The sequence below is a fragment of the Rosa chinensis genome, chromosome 2, assembly GCF_002994745.2.
Source record: "Rosa chinensis cultivar Old Blush chromosome 2, RchiOBHm-V2, whole genome shotgun sequence".
Classification (NCBI taxonomy): domain Eukaryota; kingdom Viridiplantae; phylum Streptophyta; class Magnoliopsida; order Rosales; family Rosaceae; genus Rosa; species Rosa chinensis.
This window is the reverse complement of record NC_037089.1, coordinates 36,795,095-36,813,633: the sequence shown is the minus strand read 5'-3', so window position 1 is coordinate 36,813,633 and position 18,539 is coordinate 36,795,095. Positions and strand designations below refer to the sequence as shown.

Here is an 18,539-nt window from a genome sequence, read left to right as displayed (position 1 = left end):
AAATTCATACCTGATTGATTAAGGTCTAGTATGGTTGGTCTGTTGTTGGTGAGGTTAATAGGGTTCAGTTTACATGTGAAGTGAAAAGGAAAGGCATTGATTGAATGCACGCATACTGAAATAGGAAGTAAATGAATGATGTTTTATGTTTTTCGAAGGATGTGGGTTTTGCGTGGATATAGTTGACATTCAATTGCAATTTGATGATTGCATGAGATAATCTCTTTTCTGTTGCTATCCATCATAGGGGTAGGTTTCATAGTAATGGAGGAATGAAGGGTGTACCAGGGGGGGGGGGGTTCCAGTCGTTTTTGTGGACGGTGTTGACCCAGACAAGGTCTCTATTGGGCCAATGATTTAGGTTACACTAGAGGCCCAATTGGCTACTGGTTTAGAATCCCAAGTTCTAAGTTAGGGATTGGGTACTTGCCAAGCACCAGTGATATTGATGCCATGGACATGATCCAGTTTATTCTAGCAAATAACAGGGTTTTAAATATATACATAGTTTGCTTAGCTGGAAGGAGACAGTTCAGTGAGTGGGAATTGGACAGCTATGATGATGAGGTTGATCATTTGAGCTTTTTTGGGCACTATATTAAGGATTTGCCTCTTACTAAGGATGAAGAATCCAATCTTGTGCCTAATAAAGAACCCAATCCTGTTCTTGATGAAGAACCTAATCCTGCTACTAACCCTGCACCTGGGACACAATAGATGCCTAGATTTACAGCGAGTGTGGATATGGACAGTTTCTTCAGTAACGAAGAGTTTATGGAAGAGATATTTGGTGATAAGGGTGGGGCCTGTAAGCAGTGATAGGGCTGGGCCAAGGACAAGGTCCTCTGTTGGGCCAAGGACTAGGTCCTTTGCTGGAATTTGAATTAGAGAGCCTGATGGTAGTCAAGTTACATAAGCTTCTGGTGAAGCTTCAAATGCAACAAGGGATAAGGGCAAGGGGAAAGAAAAAATGGTGGAAGAACCAAAGAGAAAGAAAGGGAGACCTAGGAAGCAAAGACCTTATGATTTAAGAAGTGGAGGTGAGTGTTCAAGGCCTGCTCCACCTATTCATTGGAGCGAGTCTAGTGATGACAGTGATGACTCAGAAGATGTAGACTACGATGCCATATTTGACAGTGACCACAAATTTGATGAAGAAGATGATGAAGCAGCATTTAATGCTCATGCTGATGGTAACCCTCAGTTTGTGCCAGAGTTCAATGAAATGGGCTTTGAGGGCAACATAAGTGATGCTAATGATGTAGATTTAGGTGATTTACAGAGTGTTCAAGAATATGATAGTGATGGTCAAGATGTAGGCATGTCTAATGTGAAGCATAAGAAGAGATCTCGGACTGGATAGAGTTTAATGAGAAGACAGACATGAAGAACCCTAAATTTAGTCTAGGAATGATGTTTCCCAACTGTCAAATGTTTAGGCATGCAGTCAGGAAGCATAATGTGCTGACCAAGAAGGAACTTAGGTTTCCTCGAAACACAAAGCATCAGATATTGGTTAGATGCAAAACTTCTCCAGCTTGTCCATTTTAGATGTATGCAAGCAGTCCATCTATTGATAACCCAATTCTGCAAATTAGGACCTTCAGACCTCAGCATACATGTAGTTCATTTGCAAAGAGAGTGTATCATTGTCATGCCTTATTTTTGGCTGAAGAGTACAAGGAAATTTTCCTTTCTGACTCAAAATGGTATAGGGAGGGAGTTCAGAGTGCTGTGAATAGAGACTTTGGGATGGAAATAGGATATCAACTTGCATATAGAGCTAAAGCAAGGGCAGCCAAGCTAGCACAGGGCACCGTTGAGGATCAGTACAACAATCTAGAGTCTTATGCTCATGAGCTTAATAGAAGAAACCCAGGGACTAGTGTATGGATTCAAACTGAGCTTAAAGGGGAAGTGGCTAGATTCAAGAGAATCTATATATGCTTAGCTGGGTTAACAGAAGGATGGATGGCAGGATGTAGACCCATTATTGGATTAGATGAGTGTCATTTGAAGGCTGTTCATAAGGGACAATTATTGTTAGGTATTATGTTGAATTGTTTGATTCTCTAAATTTTTATTTGCAAATTAATTTGTATTTATGCTTACTGACCAATATATATTATATGATCAGCTGTAGGCATAGATGGCAACAATGACATCTACCCCATTGGTTGGGCCATTGTGGAGCAAGAGAGTAGGGATTTATGGACATGGTTTCTCTCTTTCCTGAAAGAAGACTTAATGATCCACCATTCCAGCCAATATGCCTTTATCAGTGACAAGCAAAGGGGGTTAGAGCAGGCCATTAAGGACCTTTTCCCTGATGCAGAGCACATACATTGTGTCAGGCATCTGCACAATAATATTAAAGGTGATTGTCATACAGGCTTGAACTTGAAGCAAAGGCTTTGGGCAGTGGCTAGAGCAATAGCTATGACCCAGTACACAAAGGCAATGGAAGATATGGAGAAGACATCATTCACTACTTGGTAGTGGTGTGTTGACAGGCCTACCAAGCATTGGTCAAAATCTCACTTTGCTAAAAAGTTTCAATGTGACATTCTGCTCAATAATCACTCTGAGTCTTTCAACAAGTCCATCCTTGATGCAAGGAAGAAGCCTATCCTACCCTGTTTGGAGGATATAAGGGTTGCCTGCATGGTGAGATTAGCTAATAGGAGGAATTCTACTGCAAGATAGGACCAAGAATTGAGAAACTTTTGAAGAAGAATGCATCATGGGCCAATGACTACAGGCCTCTTGAGTCTAGCGATTTTAGATTTGAATTACATGGGAGAGGTGTTGCTTGTGAGTCTAGAGTCATTGCTCATCTCTCTGTTGCAGTTGGACACAGTCATGCACATGTGGAAGGTGGGATCTTTGTGAATCCTTTGTGGCCATGCTATTTCTGCAATCTACTCCAAAGGATGGTCCCTAGATGATTTTGTGGCTGAATGGTATACACAAAAGAAGTATATGGAAGCTTATGATTTGATGATCAATCTAATTGCTGGTGTTGCAGAATGGGAACACAAAGAGAAAAAGATTGCACCTCCACTGTATAAGAGGCAACCAGGGAGGTCTAGGACAAAGAGAACAAAGGAACCAGGTTCTAGGCTACATTTATATCCACTTGTGTGTATCAGTTTATTTTAAATAAATATTGACCAATGTATATGCTTTAAACTGTAGGTGATGAAGCACCTCTACCTCTTGAAATTGAAAAGCTGCCAAGGAGCTATTATTCTCAAGTCATATGTGGGACATGTAACAAGAAATGTCACAATAAAAGAACTTGTCACAAAAGAAACCAGGTATAATTGCTTAAGCTGAGTGAGTAGGGATTTTGTATACTTAGATGCTTATGTGTTTCAGATAATTCATTACTGGGTCAACTGCTTCATAATTATGCAATTTGGTTTTGCAGGTTCCCAATAAAGGTGAAGTTGTTCAAGAAGAAGAACCAAATGCTCAACAACCTGTGCTAGAGACCAACATGCATCAAGGACAGAGTCCAACTGAAGCACCACAGCCCACCCAAGAATCAAACCCTCAACTTGCAGACCAAGTCTTCTCTCAAGCATCATCTCTACCAAACCCTCAAGTTGTAGACCAAGTCTTCTCTCAGGCATCATCTGTCCCAAACATACACAATCACAGCAACCATGGGAATGACAATGTGAATGTGAATGTGAATGTCAACCTCAATGTTCATATCTCTATGAATGAAGAATCTGTAGCTGACAATGACAGTTCTATGCCATCTGAACATACCAATGTGTTGCAAGAAAATTCTTAGGTAGTTTTCTTTGTCCAATATGAATTTAGATGATACAATTGTGATATTGTTGTTGATGTATGTAATTCTTGTATTTATCCAAATAACAGGAAACTTCAGTTGCACCAAAAAGCTCGGGCAAGAGATACAAGATGAAAGCAAGGAGGATGAAGCCAAGAAAATCACCCAGGCTTGCTGTAGCATCTGATAGATCTAATCAAACTATTCAAATTCCAAAGAACCAAGTGTAAAGGAGACTCTGGAAGCCATGAAAGCCTATTATGCTGAATAGATGTTAATTGACTGAAACTGGTATTTTTGACTATATAATCTGTCTATTATGGTGGCATTTGTTGTATGTTTTTTTATTTTGAAATTCGGCAAATGCCATGCTTTTGTGTAACCGATTGTTTTTGTTTTGTTTTATTTGGAATAATATGTCAAATTCCAGTTGAATAGAAGATATTTGGTTTGTGGTTTGATTACCATTTTAGGTCTTGCCTTTTTCCCAGGTGGTTACTTTGATTACAAGTTCGAGTCTTGCTTTTTTCCCATTTGGTTACAATATGGTAGTTTTCCTACTATTCATAGTCCTGCTGTTGAAGTTTAGGTCAATAGTTGTTGCTGAACATTGGTTTTTTGGAGGGAAATCTCCACTTTAGGTTTACTGTCTAGGAGGTTAGTGAATTGGAGGGAAATGTGATGATGTGGCGCTCTCTATTTGGTCAAACGGAGGGAAAGTAGGGTGTGACTGATTTGCCCCTGCAAATATGACAGGAAGCACACTCATTAACGGAACCGTAATGACATGTATCCAAATTGGGGAGAAATTTAAACTTGATGTACTATTTTGATTTTAACAAAAGTTGATTAATGAAAAGTTAGAACGGACGATAGTTCATGTACTGTTCTTGAAAGTTTCAGTTGTTGTTTAGACCTCCTAAAATTTTAATAATTTTTTTTTTCTATTATGTTCCTTCAAAGGCGATACTTCCTCCATATTCTCCTCCCTCAGATCCTCGCTCACTCTCTCTCTCTCTCTCTTTCATTATTTGTTTCTCTCCTCTCTTTCCTCACTGCCGGACTAGGACCCCAAAGCGAATTAACAACTACCATATGGCTGCTAATTAAGATTAGATCTAATCTTGATTAGATTAGATGAAGATTAGAAAATTAAAAAAAAGAAAGAAAGCAGAACCCGACCGTTATATATAGTATTATAATGAAACTCCACGTCAGTGTGTGCGTGTGACTATATCCATTTTAAGGTTTGTTTGGTTTGACCCAAACTCACTCCCTCTCTCTCACTCTCTCTCTCTCTGACGACGACGACGATGATGATCCGCAGTGCCATCGCCAGAAGACTTTCCTCAAAGCCAACCTCGTCTTCATCTTCTTATGCTTGGTTGACCGCCACCACTAGTACGACGTCGTTTGAGTTGGTTGATCAAAGCCTCCATGGGAATCATCAGAAGAGGAGGAGCAGCACGAGCTCATTACCTGTTGGGCTGCCTTCTTACATGAGAGCAGCCGTCTTCTGGGAACCAAACAAGCCTCTCTCCATTGAAGAATTCCACATCCCTCGCCCCAAATCCGGTGAAATTCTCATCAAAACCAAGGGTACAACACTCTCTTCTCTTTTTTTTTCTCTTTATCAAATTCCAATCATCGCTCTTTTCTCCTCCTGTGGGTGTTGTCATTTTGATTCATTCATTCATTCTCTTTTGTTGGCTGTAGCCTGTGGAGTCTGCCATTCTGATCTCCATGTTTTGAAGGGTGAGCTTCCATTCGCTAGCCCTTGTGTCGTGGGCCACGAGATTACTGGGGAGGTTGTCGAACATGGACCCGCTACGGACAAAAAGATCACAGAAAGGTAAGGTGCACTCCTTATTTCGATAGAGCAGCAATGTATTTTCAGTAATCTTCTATGGATTTTGGTGTCATTATTATTTATGGTTGTACGTCAAAAAGAGTCCATCGGATTAAATATTTTGAAAATTTGACAGTTATTTGTATAAGAAAATTGTCAAGTGACTGGTTGGTACTTGGTAGAGGTCTTTTTGGGAGTTGAAGTGGATATCCTGTCTGGAATTTGTCTACCGGAGAAAGTTTGAGGTGAAGAGATGATCGCATATTAGTAGGTCTTATGGAGAGAGCTGTTGTATACTAGTGCCGCTCCAAAGATGTCATTGGAAGAATCTTGGTTTCATGTTATCTTAGAAAAATGATGGAGATGAAGCTTAAGAAAAAATAGTTTGGCATGTACTGATGGATGGAGCTAGTATGAACTAAAGCCCCACTGGAAAGTTATTAGAGCCTGTCTACTTCTGGCTAAAAGTGACATTTTGTGGTGAATGGTTATAAACCTGTATGTGCAGATGACCTGAGGTCTCTTGTAACTACTTGCATTTAGCTCGTTCACCTTAATATTTTGTATAGGGAAACGTCTTCTCAATGTTTCAGATTACCTGTTCTTTAGTTCTAACAAAAATAATTTGTTTCAGATTACCGATCGGATCTAATGTTGTTGGAGCTTTTATCATGCCTTGTGGTAGCTGTTTCTTCTGTTCAAAGGTGACATTACTAGCGATTCAACTTTGGTTCTTTGTCTTTAATCAGTTATTGATTGATTTTTTGATAATGTTCAATGACTGCTTAGGAATGTGGCAATTACCATTTTCTTTTTGGAGAAACTTTTATCACTTAATTGATTTTTTTGGTCACTGAATTGAGAAAAGGGCCACGACGATTTATGTGAGGATTTCTTTGCCTACAACCGTGCCAAAGGAACCCTTTATGATGGTGAAACTCGGTTATTCCTCCGGAGCAGTGGTAAGCGTACTCTCTCTCTCTATTACTTTTTTTTAAAATGTCATTCTGTTTCTGTTTTTTTTTCTTTTCCCCATGCCTGATGCCTGCACTGCATTTATAGTCCTTCTGTTCAGCAAGAATTTTGTTTCTGGTGTTTAACCTTCCAATATTTATTTTCTATCATGTAATGATTGCATCTTTCTTGATTTTGTATTAATAGCCATCTTAAATCTGTTTTATTTTTCATTTTTAAAGTATTTTGTAAAACTGCCCATACCATTTGAAGTATACTTGTTCTTTTTGGTGTATATTCTGGCTTGTTCTGCGGCAGCTGCAGACTACTTATTGACATGTGTATTTTTCTTTTTTAATTAAATTCATGTTTTTCTTATAAAAAGTATATGTAATTGTAGTCACTCTTTTGTTTTGTAAATTCATTTTTGACTCCGTGTATCTCTGAGTTTCAAATAAACCGAATCAGCATGTACCAGAAAGTGAAATGGACGCGATTTATAGTAGTATTCAATCTTGAGTGGGACCTGTAATTCAATCTTTAAGCCTTCTAGTTTGGTTATTTTACTGGGAACAATGGGAGCATTAGAAACTTCCCATTACCATATTAGGATTATAATAGTAAAGTAGGTGAAATAAGCATAGTTTCAAGTTCCAACTACTATGAACTTCTATTGTAAGATCCTTTTTTGTTAAAAAGAACAGAAAGAAATGTCTCTATGAAACAATCGGAGGACGCCCTATAAAGTTAAGTGCTTGACTAGAGTTTAACGGGAAAAAAAAAGAAAGTATATAAGTAAAAGCCAATTACTCATTCAATCAAATTAGTATTGATTGAGTGCCGGGGTACTCAAAGACTTTGATGAATATGTATTCAAAGTATCTTCTGGCCTTTCCATAACTAAAATCTGAATTTTATTTCCATCCTGCTATCCATTCTAATTCAAAACCTCTCCGTGTAACTGGTCAATTTTGTTTCCTGTATGTAACTAATGTAATACAAGTTTTCTTTGGTGTGATGAAAAAATAGAGAAGTGGTTGTCTATTTGTGCACTTAGTGGTTGAATAATTGAAAGAATGTAGCCGTTAGGCACTAGGCAAAATAAAGAACAAGTTGAATGAAAAGAGTCTAGTAAGGTTCTTTCAGGTAAAATCATGTCTGATCTTGATTGCCATCTCTTTATGTCACATGTAATCTGTTTCTACTCTCATCCTCCTTGGATGAGTTTTCACTTTTCATCATTGGTAAGGTTGTTTTAGATACTGTGGAAGGATGCATATTATTGTTTGACTAATAAAAGCTGTTCTGTGTTGCAGGAAAACCCGTATACATGTATAGTATGGGAGGCCTTGCTGAGTACTGTGTTGTACCAGCAAATGGATTGGCTATTTTACCGAAGTCATTGCCATATACAGAGTCTGCCATTTTAGGCTGTGCAGTATTTACTGCTTATGGTGCTATGGCACATGCGGCTGAGGTTCGTCCTGGGGATTCAGTTGCTATTATTGGAACTGGGGGTGTTGGATCCAGGTAAACTTGTACAATTTTGTACTCAGCATCCAGGCATTATTGCAGGCATTTTGTACAATTTTGGGTGGGTTTAACTTTTGGTGGTGCTTTTACTTCTGCTCATTAAATACAATGTCACTTCCTACAGCTGTCTGCAGATAGCCAGAGCATTTGGTGCCTCCGACATTATTGCAGTCGATATTCAAGACGACAAACTGCAGAAAGCTAAGATATTTGGTGCTACTCATGTTATAAATGCGGCTAAAGAAGATGCTGTTGAAAAATTATTGGTATGACCCAGTACGTGAATTTAATACACTACTTGCTCAATGTGATTTTGTGCTAATTCCAATATGGACAATTTCTTTAGTTTGTCAAAAGGTTTGATTTTGTGTTTCAAGTACACCGTTCGACGAACTAAATAAACTACTCATGGAGTTAACAATCTCTTCTTTTTACTTATTTCTCCTACCTTACATGGAGCATAAAAGTATCTTCTTTTTGTTTGTTTTAGACAAGAGAAAGAAAGGAAAAAAAATCAGTACAAAAGACTTATGGAATGGCTGGAAGTGTTGAGTTTACTTGCAATTGCAAATATGAATATTTTGTTAAATCCATGAGATTACTGACGCAATGTTATGCATATTAGATAGTTTCCTCCTCTAATATCTTCAGGCATTTAGTATTACCTGTGGCTGTGGTAGGAAAAGAGGATATCCTACTACCTTATGCATATTACATTGAAATGTGATTCTATGAACTGTGATCTGCTTGCTATTCTAAAGTCAGTTGAGCTGTCTATTCTAATGCTCTAACCGTCTTCCTTTGTGTTTTCTTTGGACTTCTTGTCCGCTTCTTTGTATTATTCTTTTTGTTTTGTTAATAAAAAAATGTTTCCTTTAAAATAAGATAAAATAAAATAAAATAAGAGAACTGTGATCTGCTAAATCATTCAATAATATCTTCAGGCATTTACTATTTACCTGTGGCTGTGGTAGATGGATATCCTAATATTTTATGCATATTGCATGAAAAATTGGATTCTATGAACTGTGATCTGTTAAATCATTGACTAGTAAACAATGAACATATCCTGGTTGATTTTTCTTCTTCTCAACACAAGGGTGTAGAATTAAAATTATAAAGTGATTTACATAGTGTTTAGCATTAAAGTTCAAAGGTGCTTTTAGGGCTATAGAACCACTTGTAGTCCTTCCTGGAGAAGTAGGTTCTTCCTCAAGAACGCTCCAAGTGAAGATGCAGGAAGCACTTGGATTTGTAAAGAAAAATATTTCTTCTTCTAAAGAACATTGCTACCTATAGTGTTTCTGAGAATAAAGAGATGAAGCTAATGTTTAAGATTGGAGCAAGACCTTTTTCTTTGGTCTAACTTCTATCACAGCAAATAGGTAGACATGCATACAAACACAAACTTTTTTTGTTCTTATGTTGTTCATTTGCTATTTTTCTTATTCTTTTTCACTTGTTGCGGACAGGAAATAACTGGTGGGAAAGGTGTGGACGTTGCTGTGGAAGCCCTGGGAAAACCACAGACCTTTTTGCAATGCACGCAAAGTGTGAGAGATGGAGGAAAAGCTGTCTTCATCGGGCTTACAGCAGCCGGAGCAATTGGAGAAGTAGATATTAACCGTCTTGTTCGTAGAAAGGTGAGTATGATCAATCATCTATCTTGGTGAAAATTGATTCTCAGTAGTTGCAACATGGTATAACGTTTATTATACCATATCAGTATGTATTAAGCAGTAGTACTTGGGCGTACTTGTGCTATCATTATGGGAGTTGAAAGAAATCAATAAAGCTGGGGGTAATAATTACAAGAACTTATGCAGTAACTACTAGTAGTCTAGTCGCATGCTTGGTCTTTCAAAATCCATTTAAGTCTTGCCTTAAGGTCCATTAATGTTTCTTACCAGTACTACAAAGTACAATCCTTAACGTGCATAAAGTTTTGCAGCTTAATGTTTATATATGGCCTAATGTTGTTTCCTCCTCTTCTGTTATGATTCCAGCAATATGTAAGGCATTGTGCCATTATGTTTGCTCTCTGCTCTTACTTTGCTTTGGTTCAAACCTTTTTTCTTCCTTCTTCATTTGTTATTTCTTACCTCTGATCAATTACTGTCATCTATGTTCAATTAAAGATTTAGACATTAGTTGGTCCTTGTTGGCATCTTATCAAAACAAGAATAGTTGCCAAACACGTGCAAGTCATTGGAATATACAGTAAAAGTGATTCGAGAGCTTTATCATATCCTTGCTACATGGATATATATATATATATATATATATATATATATTTTGTTCCTTTGATTGTAAAAGATTTATTAGCTTGCATCTAAAACACTGCAACATTGGATTCAAATTCCAATGTGGACTTCAATCCAGCTGCTCTCATGCTTGTTTTCTATCCTTTTAAGAAGAGCTAAACCAAGCTCAAGTTGTTGAGAATTACTAACACCTTACTCTTGTGATAATGATCCTGTGGAGCAGATAAAAATAATTGGATCATACGGAGGAAGGGCAAGGCAGGATCTTCCAAAGATAGTTAGACTAGCAGAAAGTGGTATATTTGATCTCACCAGTGCTGTTTCAAGAAAATACAAATTCGAGGAGTCTGACACTGCATTCCAGGATCTCAACCAGGGAAAAATTGTTGGTCGGGCAGTGGTTGAGATAATGTAGTTTTGTGCTCTCCAAGCTGACCGTTCTTGATGCCAGAGTTCTGCCTCAAGGTAGAAGTAGACCCCGGAGTAGATTGAAGGAACATAAATAAAGAAAGCCCACACGGGCATTGCTCAATCTACTTCTACATCTATCCTAGAGAGATGGTTGACGATTTTCTGTGGAAATGTCGGTTTTTTTTCTCTCTCTCCTTATATACCTCAAGCTCTTGATGTTCATTAACTTTGCTTATTGTTTAGCTGTATATCAGAAATCAGAATATGAAAGAGGTTGTAGTTCTTCTAAATATGACTCGAGTAATATGCAATAAAACTATCCGCTTTGTTGAAGCTCTGTGTATGTTATATCCGATCTCAATTATCAGATTGCATTGAAAATTATTACGAGGTCTGGAAAGGTAAAGATCATGAAGTTTTAATGTGAGGATGACACAGGTCCCTAGGACCTGAGGGTATTGTAAGGTTTGATGATTAATAGTAAGTTTCCTGTATGTAAGAGTCAGTAGTGTTCACCTGGTCAGTTGCTGACCAAAGAATTTATACTCAATAACCCTTAGATTTACATCCAATGGTGGAAAACAAAACACCTAAACTTAATAATAATTCTCTCTGCCATTGGATTTACATCCAAGGGTGGTTGAGCATTATTTTCTTGGTCAATAACTGACCAGGTGAACATTTTTGGTAAACTTATTTGTGAATTACTAATTCTTATTTAGGGATGAGGTCCTCCTACTAATCCGAAGGTTTGTTTAGCACATGTGAAGTGAACAAATCAAGACCATCGCACTTGTTCACTCATATGGACAATCAATTCGACGCCTTGGTTAGTTACAAGCTTACGCTACCAACTTTTCCAATTGTAAGGTTTATTGAGAAGAGTTTTCAAAAGAGTTTGGCATCATCCTTGGAGAGTTTTAAGAGATTATAACATGCAGAAAGGATGGAAACAAGTCCAGATATGTTGCTTGTTGCTCACACCCATTTTGGACGAATTTTAGGGGATAAAATAAGAAAATATTCATGTTAATTATGCACAAATAATCTCCCTAAAATCAAGGTGTTATTTTGAAGGCTTCTCATTGGCTGGATGACACAGGAATGATGACACGGAATTATTTGATTAGCTAATGCTGTGTGGATCAATCAGATAATTCTTAGAAATTAAAAGAAGGATCCAGAAGCCCTAGACATCTCCTATATATAGATGCACCCTGCAAGCCTCATTTATTAATTATTTCATCCTTTTCTCAACGCAAAAAATTTTCTCTATTCTCTAGTCTTCAAAGTTTAGTGTCTTCAAGCAAAGAGGAGACGAAGAAGAAGCTGTAAGCCTCCCTAGTCACCATCCTTCCACCTTGTGCCGTGATATTGAAGCCTTACTTTCAAGATTCAAGATCAACGTTTCAAGCTCTTCATCATTCATTCCATTCACGGTGTAATTCCATCTTATTCCTTGTAACCTATTTTGGTTTTCTTTGTTTGATTTCGTATGAACCATGAATTTACAAATACGTTAAGGGCAAAGTTTAAAACCCGTCTTTATGATTTGAATAAGTTTTGATTTCTATAGTTATGTTATCTATGTCGCTTTTGTGAGTTTGCTCAATTGATTTTGCATGATTGAAATCTTTTATGTGTTAATCTTGATTGGTTCGAAACAGTTAGGATTTGAATGTAATTGGTGCTAGATTTAGGTTAACAATTCACCTAATAGTTTTGTAACCCTAAAGCGAAAATAGTAAAGGCTTTGGACGAAAGTAGTAAAGGTTTTGGACAAAAGTCGAAACCAATTGAGGAGGATTGCAAATAGATGAACTTTTTCATACTAGGTTGTGCACTTAAGTTGACATCATTTCTTTGTTCTTCATGCATTGAATATGTTTTGAGTAGCTAACTTTTTAGACTATGATTGCATGTTCAATAGGATTAATTTGGGTGCTTTTACTTGGATTAATTATCAAGGAAAATAAAATATGGAAAATCGTTTGCTTTTAACATTTCACATGGTCAACTTCTTTCTCATAACATAAAAGATCAACTATAGGATTTGTGATTGGATTTCATTCATATGGATGTGGTTTTGACTTTTGTTCATTGTGTTCCACCTTTGTGTTTTTACCTTTTTTTTTAAAAAAAATTATATTTTAATTCTAAATTTCCCATTTTTGATTGCTTGTTTCTTTTGTATATAATTTGTAAATAATATTTTATATTTATTTTTTAATTATTTATTTGTTTATATAATTACATGTGTACTCTCGATCTCTGTCTCGAACGATCCCTTATACGATCCCTAGTTATTTTTAGCCTATCAGTAACCAATGACCTTAACCTTTTCCCTCCACGGATGAGATGAAGTTGCTGTTAAAAGGGGCTAAGGGGGACCCTCTGCCCATAAAGCTACACACACACAGAGAGGTACACACACGCACAGAGGTACAAATAGGCCCACCTGAACCAGTCAGACCCAAAAAACCCGACCCGTACGGGTCAACCCGGATTTTGATTTACACAGTAATATACACCTTGTACTGGACGTCTGGAGCAAAAGCAAGTTCCAGTTTTGCGGGGCGACCGCAAAAGGCAGAAGAAGAAGAAGAAGAAGAAACAAGAAGACAGAATTGCTGAGTTCCATTCGGGTTTAAGGTATGTGATTCTGGGACTCTTTTGTTTTGAATAGAGAACCATGTCTCGTCGAATTGGATTTTGATTTCTTTCCTATGTTTATCATTACCTCAACTTGAGATTTATATGTTGCTTCACTTGTGTCTCTGTCCTCGTTCACAATGTGTTTTTTCTGCTTTTTTTTTGGCTCATGTTGTGAATATCTCTGTCAAGCTTGGTGTACGGACTTTTAATTTTTACTGGAAATGTAATTCTCAAAGTTTAATTGAAAAAGTTTACCATTGATTCTGTGGGATTCAGTGTTTGGTTTTTGTTTTGAGGTAAATCCATAAGGAAGACCCAAGTTGATTAATTGATTAGGATGAATGTTTTTTAGGACACATTTTGATTGTTTTCACAATTTTTGAAATCCCAAGCTTTGAACTTGTCAAATAAATAGCTCTCCATTTCCCCATATGTCTTCTTTTTGTATATTTATCATAGGTTGCTCTGCTTTTGCATGTTTCTGTCAAGTGGTTTTCGTTGTAACTTTTAGCTTCTTGTTTATGTATCTCTTCCAGGCACAACCTCGAATTGTAGTTGGTTGTGAAGGTATCAGAGGCTTCAACCAGCTCCCACGTATTTAAATAGATACAAACTAGCCCACAAAAGAGATAGGTTGCTATAGAAAGGTGTAGATAGACAGATTAACTGATGGTCTAAATAAACAAACAAGAACATCAAACCACAGTCTTGCTTGTTCCAATTAGGGATGGGCGACAGTTATGTCATTCACTCCCCAAGTATTTCCAGCAAACAGAGCCCTAAGAAAACAAAGAAGAAAAAGCGTGGGGGAAGTAAGAAGAAAATGACCACTGAGCAGACTCTGGCTTTCAAGTCTGTGAGTGAATGGGTTTATTTGGATCAAGCTTCTTCACCGGCTTCCACTGCAGCTTCTGGTGTTGTGGATGATTTTGGGGTTCAGAAGACTCTTGGAAGAGGTGGAGAGAAGGTGGTGTTTGAATTGCATTCACATTCAAAATGCAGTGATGGCTTTCTTTCGCCTTCCAAGTTGGTGGAAAGGGCTCATGGAAATGGGGTGAGTTCTGCTTGCATTTATTCTTTTCGTCCAACAGTTTTGCTTATATTGGTCTTTCAGCTGGACACCTAAAACTGGATCCGTTTCTTATTTTTACCATAATTCGCTTTTGGGCTTAATATTCTGTATCCGATTGATTGAGAAGATTAAATAGGTATTGGTTTCTGTCTATGTATCTGGCTTATGTATTGAGAACTATATATCACCTAATATAAATGGTATATATTGTAATTTTTTCATATATATGGTACTTTTTTAGGACAGATAGGTAACCCAAATTAACTACATGGTAATTCTTTATAAGTAGTGACTTATAAGATATATATATTCACCTAGTATAAAAGACGCATATAATGTTTCACCTCATATCATAATTCCTTCTCATATTTTGTATCTTTACTCTGAGTTATACTGCTTCAGAGCGAATTTTCCGTCATTTATTTAGTTTCACCAATACTGTCATCAATAGAGGGATGGTATATATGGATGGTGGGACCAATTACCAATCCCATGCTGGAAAATACTTGATTGTTCATAGATGTCAGCAGAGCATGTATATGAAAGATGATGCAAACTACAAACTATAAAAGTAAACCATAGTGTTTTTTTTTCCCTTCTTTTTTTCTTTTTTTAATTGAGACCGCTCCAGATGTTAAGAAACCACTGTCTTTGATGGATTCCAACCTTGTATTAGCTGACAATTGTTTTCACTGCTTGCGTGCACTGTATGGCAGAAGGCGTTAGCTAATATATAAAATTAGCTTTCTGGAGCACCCAGAAAGGATCATGTCAGCTTACTGTTTGGGCCATAATTTGCAAGTGGTTGGTCTGTATTGTGATCTTTCAAAATTAGATAGTACAGTCATGCAATCGGTAATGTGCACCATAGTTTCTTAGTGACTGCCCTTGTCAAACAGGGGGAACATGGATGTCTTAATCTCTGAAGTCTACAACTTTACATACCTAGTTCTTTGTATTGTCAAAATGAGGCAGACTGATATACCTTCATTGGAATTGGATGTAGTATCAAAAAGACATACTCGAGCTTTCTTCTCTGCATTAATCATTGATGTTCACAATGCATCAAATTTATACATGTTCCGAACACTCAAAAGTTCTTTGCATAGCAAAATTATAATTCCTGATTTTGAATAATTGAGTATCAGAAGTTCTTTAGCTAGCAAAATTGTTATTAATAATACTTGAGAACAACTGAGTACACACTGAAATGTAGTGAGGTTTAATTAGTATATTTGCTTATAACAGGTGAAAGTTCTTGCTCTGACAGATCATGACACAATGTCTGGCATCCCTGAGGCCCTAGAAGCAGCTCGTAGATTTGGCATGAAGATAATTCCTGGTGTTGAAATCAGTACAATTTTCCAACCAAGGTAAATTATCAAAAGTTATGGCTTGTGCATGATATCAAATTCTGCAAACCATTAGATTGGTTACTCGTGATTTAACTTCTACCGTGCAAGTTTCTTTTCCTTGTTTCAATTTTATCAGTTTATTATATACGATTACAGAATGCCGTACCTTATTCTCATAAAAATGGTTTTTTCCAAGAAAATGCAAGAGAATATCAAATAAATAAGTTTTAGCGGATTAATTCTATATGTCTAGTTCTTCAATAACTATGGATTTTGGGACTATGGTTTCAGAGGAGAGTCTGAACCGGAGGAACCAGTGCACATCCTTGCATATTACAGCAGCTGCGGGCCAACAAGTTTTGAAGAGCTTGAAAAGTTCTTGTCTAATATAAGGGATGGTCGTTATCTTCGTGCAAAGAATATGGTCTCCAAATTGAACAAGCTTAAGTTTCCTCTTACATGGGAGCATGTTGCAAGGGTTGCAGGCAAGGGAGTCGCTCCTGGGAGATTGCATGTGGCCCGAGCCATGGTTGAAGCCGGTTATGTGGAAAATCTGAAACAAGCTTTTGCCCGCTATCTTTTCGATGGTGGACCTGCATATGCGACGTAATATTCTAAGCTTATTGTCACACACACACACACACACACATGCTGTTACCTTTTGTGTAAATGTATGACTAAGAAACCTTTGTAATAAAAGATTCACATTTCATTGGGTTCAGGGGAAGTGAACCACCAACAGAGGATGCAATAAAAATGATATGTGATACGGGAGGTGTGGCTGTGCTAGCTCATCCATGGGCATTGAAAAATACAGTTGCCATCATCAGAAGTTTGAAAGAAGCTGGCCTTCATGGGATGGAAGTTTACAGAAGTGATGGAAAACTGACTGGTATGTAATCTTAAAATCTACTTTTTATCTTAGACTGCCGAATAAATGGTAATATTCTGAAATTATTCGATTGGGTGGGGATACTATGATCCTACAAGTTTCTCATCTAACCTACATTCTCAACTTCTCGTCACATCCTCCATATTTTTATCTATATTGAAATTTGAAATTTTTTATTTTAATCCGTATGTAGTGAGGTGTATAAGTTGCTGTAAGATGAGAGTGAGAATGAACGTTGGGTATAGGTACAAGTGTTGTAGGCTGTAATAAATTAAATGAGTTGTAATTTTTTAAAAGAGAAAAATTATCCCTATATGTAAATTTTATATTATGGTAAAGCAGTGTTTTAAGTATTTTTTTTAAATCAAAGACATATAGGGTAGACCGGGTGGTTGTTGCCCAACACTGTTGGATATCATTAATCTACTTTAATCTGCTTTCGAAGAATATGAAATGACCATTATCAGTTCATATGGTATCCGGTATGGCGGTATCCCTTATTACATTAGGGGCCCCGGGATGCGCCTACACTTTTACCAAACATATCCTTTAAAGAGTTAAGATAGATGAGAAAATTGGTATGTTTTACTGTATGTGCGTATGCTTAACCATGTAACAGCATTCAAGACATAGGATGAGGTGTCATTTTGGACTTTACTTAGTGTTCTTAGTAAGTGTTAACTCCAGATACTCCGTGGTAAGGGATATTCTGGATGTAATTACTTTCAACTGGCATGAATGGTCATGTAGAGCCTCTTGGTTCTATAACCTTTAATCCCTTCATTACTGGCTTCTGGCATTTGAATGCTTACAATCCTGAAGATTTCTTCATTCGGTTCTCATCTTATCTGCTTATTCTGTTGACAGCATACAGTGATCTAGCTGATACTTATGGTCTTCTGAAGCTAGGAGGGTCAGATTACCATGGCCGAGGTGGACAGGGTGAGTCTGAGCTGGGTAGTGTGAACCTTCCAGTTTTGGTTTTGCGTGACTTTCTTAAAGTCGCTCGACCAATTTGGTGTGGTGCCATTAGTCACATAGTAGAGAACTATGCTGACGAACCTTCAGATTCAAATCTAGCAAGGATTACAAGGTTTGGGAAGGGAGGTTCCCCTTTAAGCTGCGGCAAGGACATGATTGATCGTTGCTTGTTTTTGTGGTTGACAAATGAAGAGAGGCAAAATGCAGTTTTTGAGGCCATTAAACTGAAGCTTTCTCGTATTTCAATTAATCACGGAGGAAACCAGGTTGCCATAGAGAGTAAATAATCATTATTCATGATAGTGAATTTTGAGCAACCTGAGTATTTTTTGTGGAGTTTCATTGGCATTGTGATTCTGCACTCTTAAAATTTAATTTTGAATGCATTTGCCCCCAATAATATTCTCATTTGTTTAATGTTCTTATACCCCTCATTTACTCAAATGCCCGAAAATGTAAATACAACCGTATAAAGCTACTACTTGGAACATTTCTAGGTAGAATGGTCAACCTAGGGTTGTAACTTGTAAGCGGGTGTAACCACTAAATTCTATATATAAGGGAGACACGGTAAGCGGTCAAAGAAGGCATTCTCACATATTACGACCGGGTGGACTTAAAGAAACCAAAAATGATAAAAATGAACCGAAATCGATTTGAACTGAACTGAACTAACGGCCTAACGCTTGAGGTGTGGTTTTTTATTAGTGTTTACGATAGGCCGATAAAAATAGAACTGGAACCGATATAAAATTATTAGTTTACATT

At 37.3% G+C, this 18,539-nt stretch overlaps 3 protein-coding genes across 3 annotated transcripts; all 3 read left to right on the top strand.

Annotated features, from left to right (window-relative positions):
• The first annotated feature begins 1,551 nt into the window (after window positions 1–1,551).
• Window positions 1,552–3,805, top strand: LOC112184236. The gene is made up of 6 exons (XM_024322501.1): window positions 1,552–2,047; window positions 2,138–2,495; window positions 2,851–2,936; window positions 3,029–3,115; window positions 3,199–3,320; window positions 3,434–3,805. Exons 1-6 carry the CDS (start codon window positions 1,552–1,554, stop codon window positions 3,803–3,805), a joined length of 1,521 nt encoding a protein of 506 aa, XP_024178269.1.
• A 1,214-nt stretch (window positions 3,806–5,019) lies between these two features.
• Window positions 5,020–11,149, top strand: LOC112190527 (alcohol dehydrogenase 1B). Its single transcript, XM_024329960.2, has 8 exons — window positions 5,020–5,404; window positions 5,522–5,657; window positions 6,289–6,358; window positions 6,523–6,616; window positions 7,925–8,138; window positions 8,266–8,407; window positions 9,614–9,784; window positions 10,629–11,149. Exons 1-8 carry the CDS (start codon window positions 5,119–5,121, stop codon window positions 10,818–10,820), a joined length of 1,305 nt encoding a protein of 434 aa, XP_024185728.1. The 5' UTR covers window positions 5,020–5,118; the 3' UTR covers window positions 10,821–11,149.
• A 2,068-nt stretch (window positions 11,150–13,217) lies between these two features.
• Window positions 13,218–18,188, top strand: LOC112190948 (5'-3' exoribonuclease). Its single transcript, XM_024330466.2, has 6 exons — window positions 13,218–13,468; window positions 14,008–14,525; window positions 15,792–15,916; window positions 16,190–16,504; window positions 16,621–16,790; window positions 17,658–18,188. The coding sequence occupies exons 2-6, from the start codon at window positions 14,199–14,201 to the stop codon at window positions 18,056–18,058; spliced, it is 1,338 nt and encodes a 445-aa protein (XP_024186234.1). The 5' UTR covers window positions 13,218–13,468; window positions 14,008–14,198; the 3' UTR covers window positions 18,059–18,188.
• Window positions 18,189–18,539: the final 351 nt, after the last annotated feature.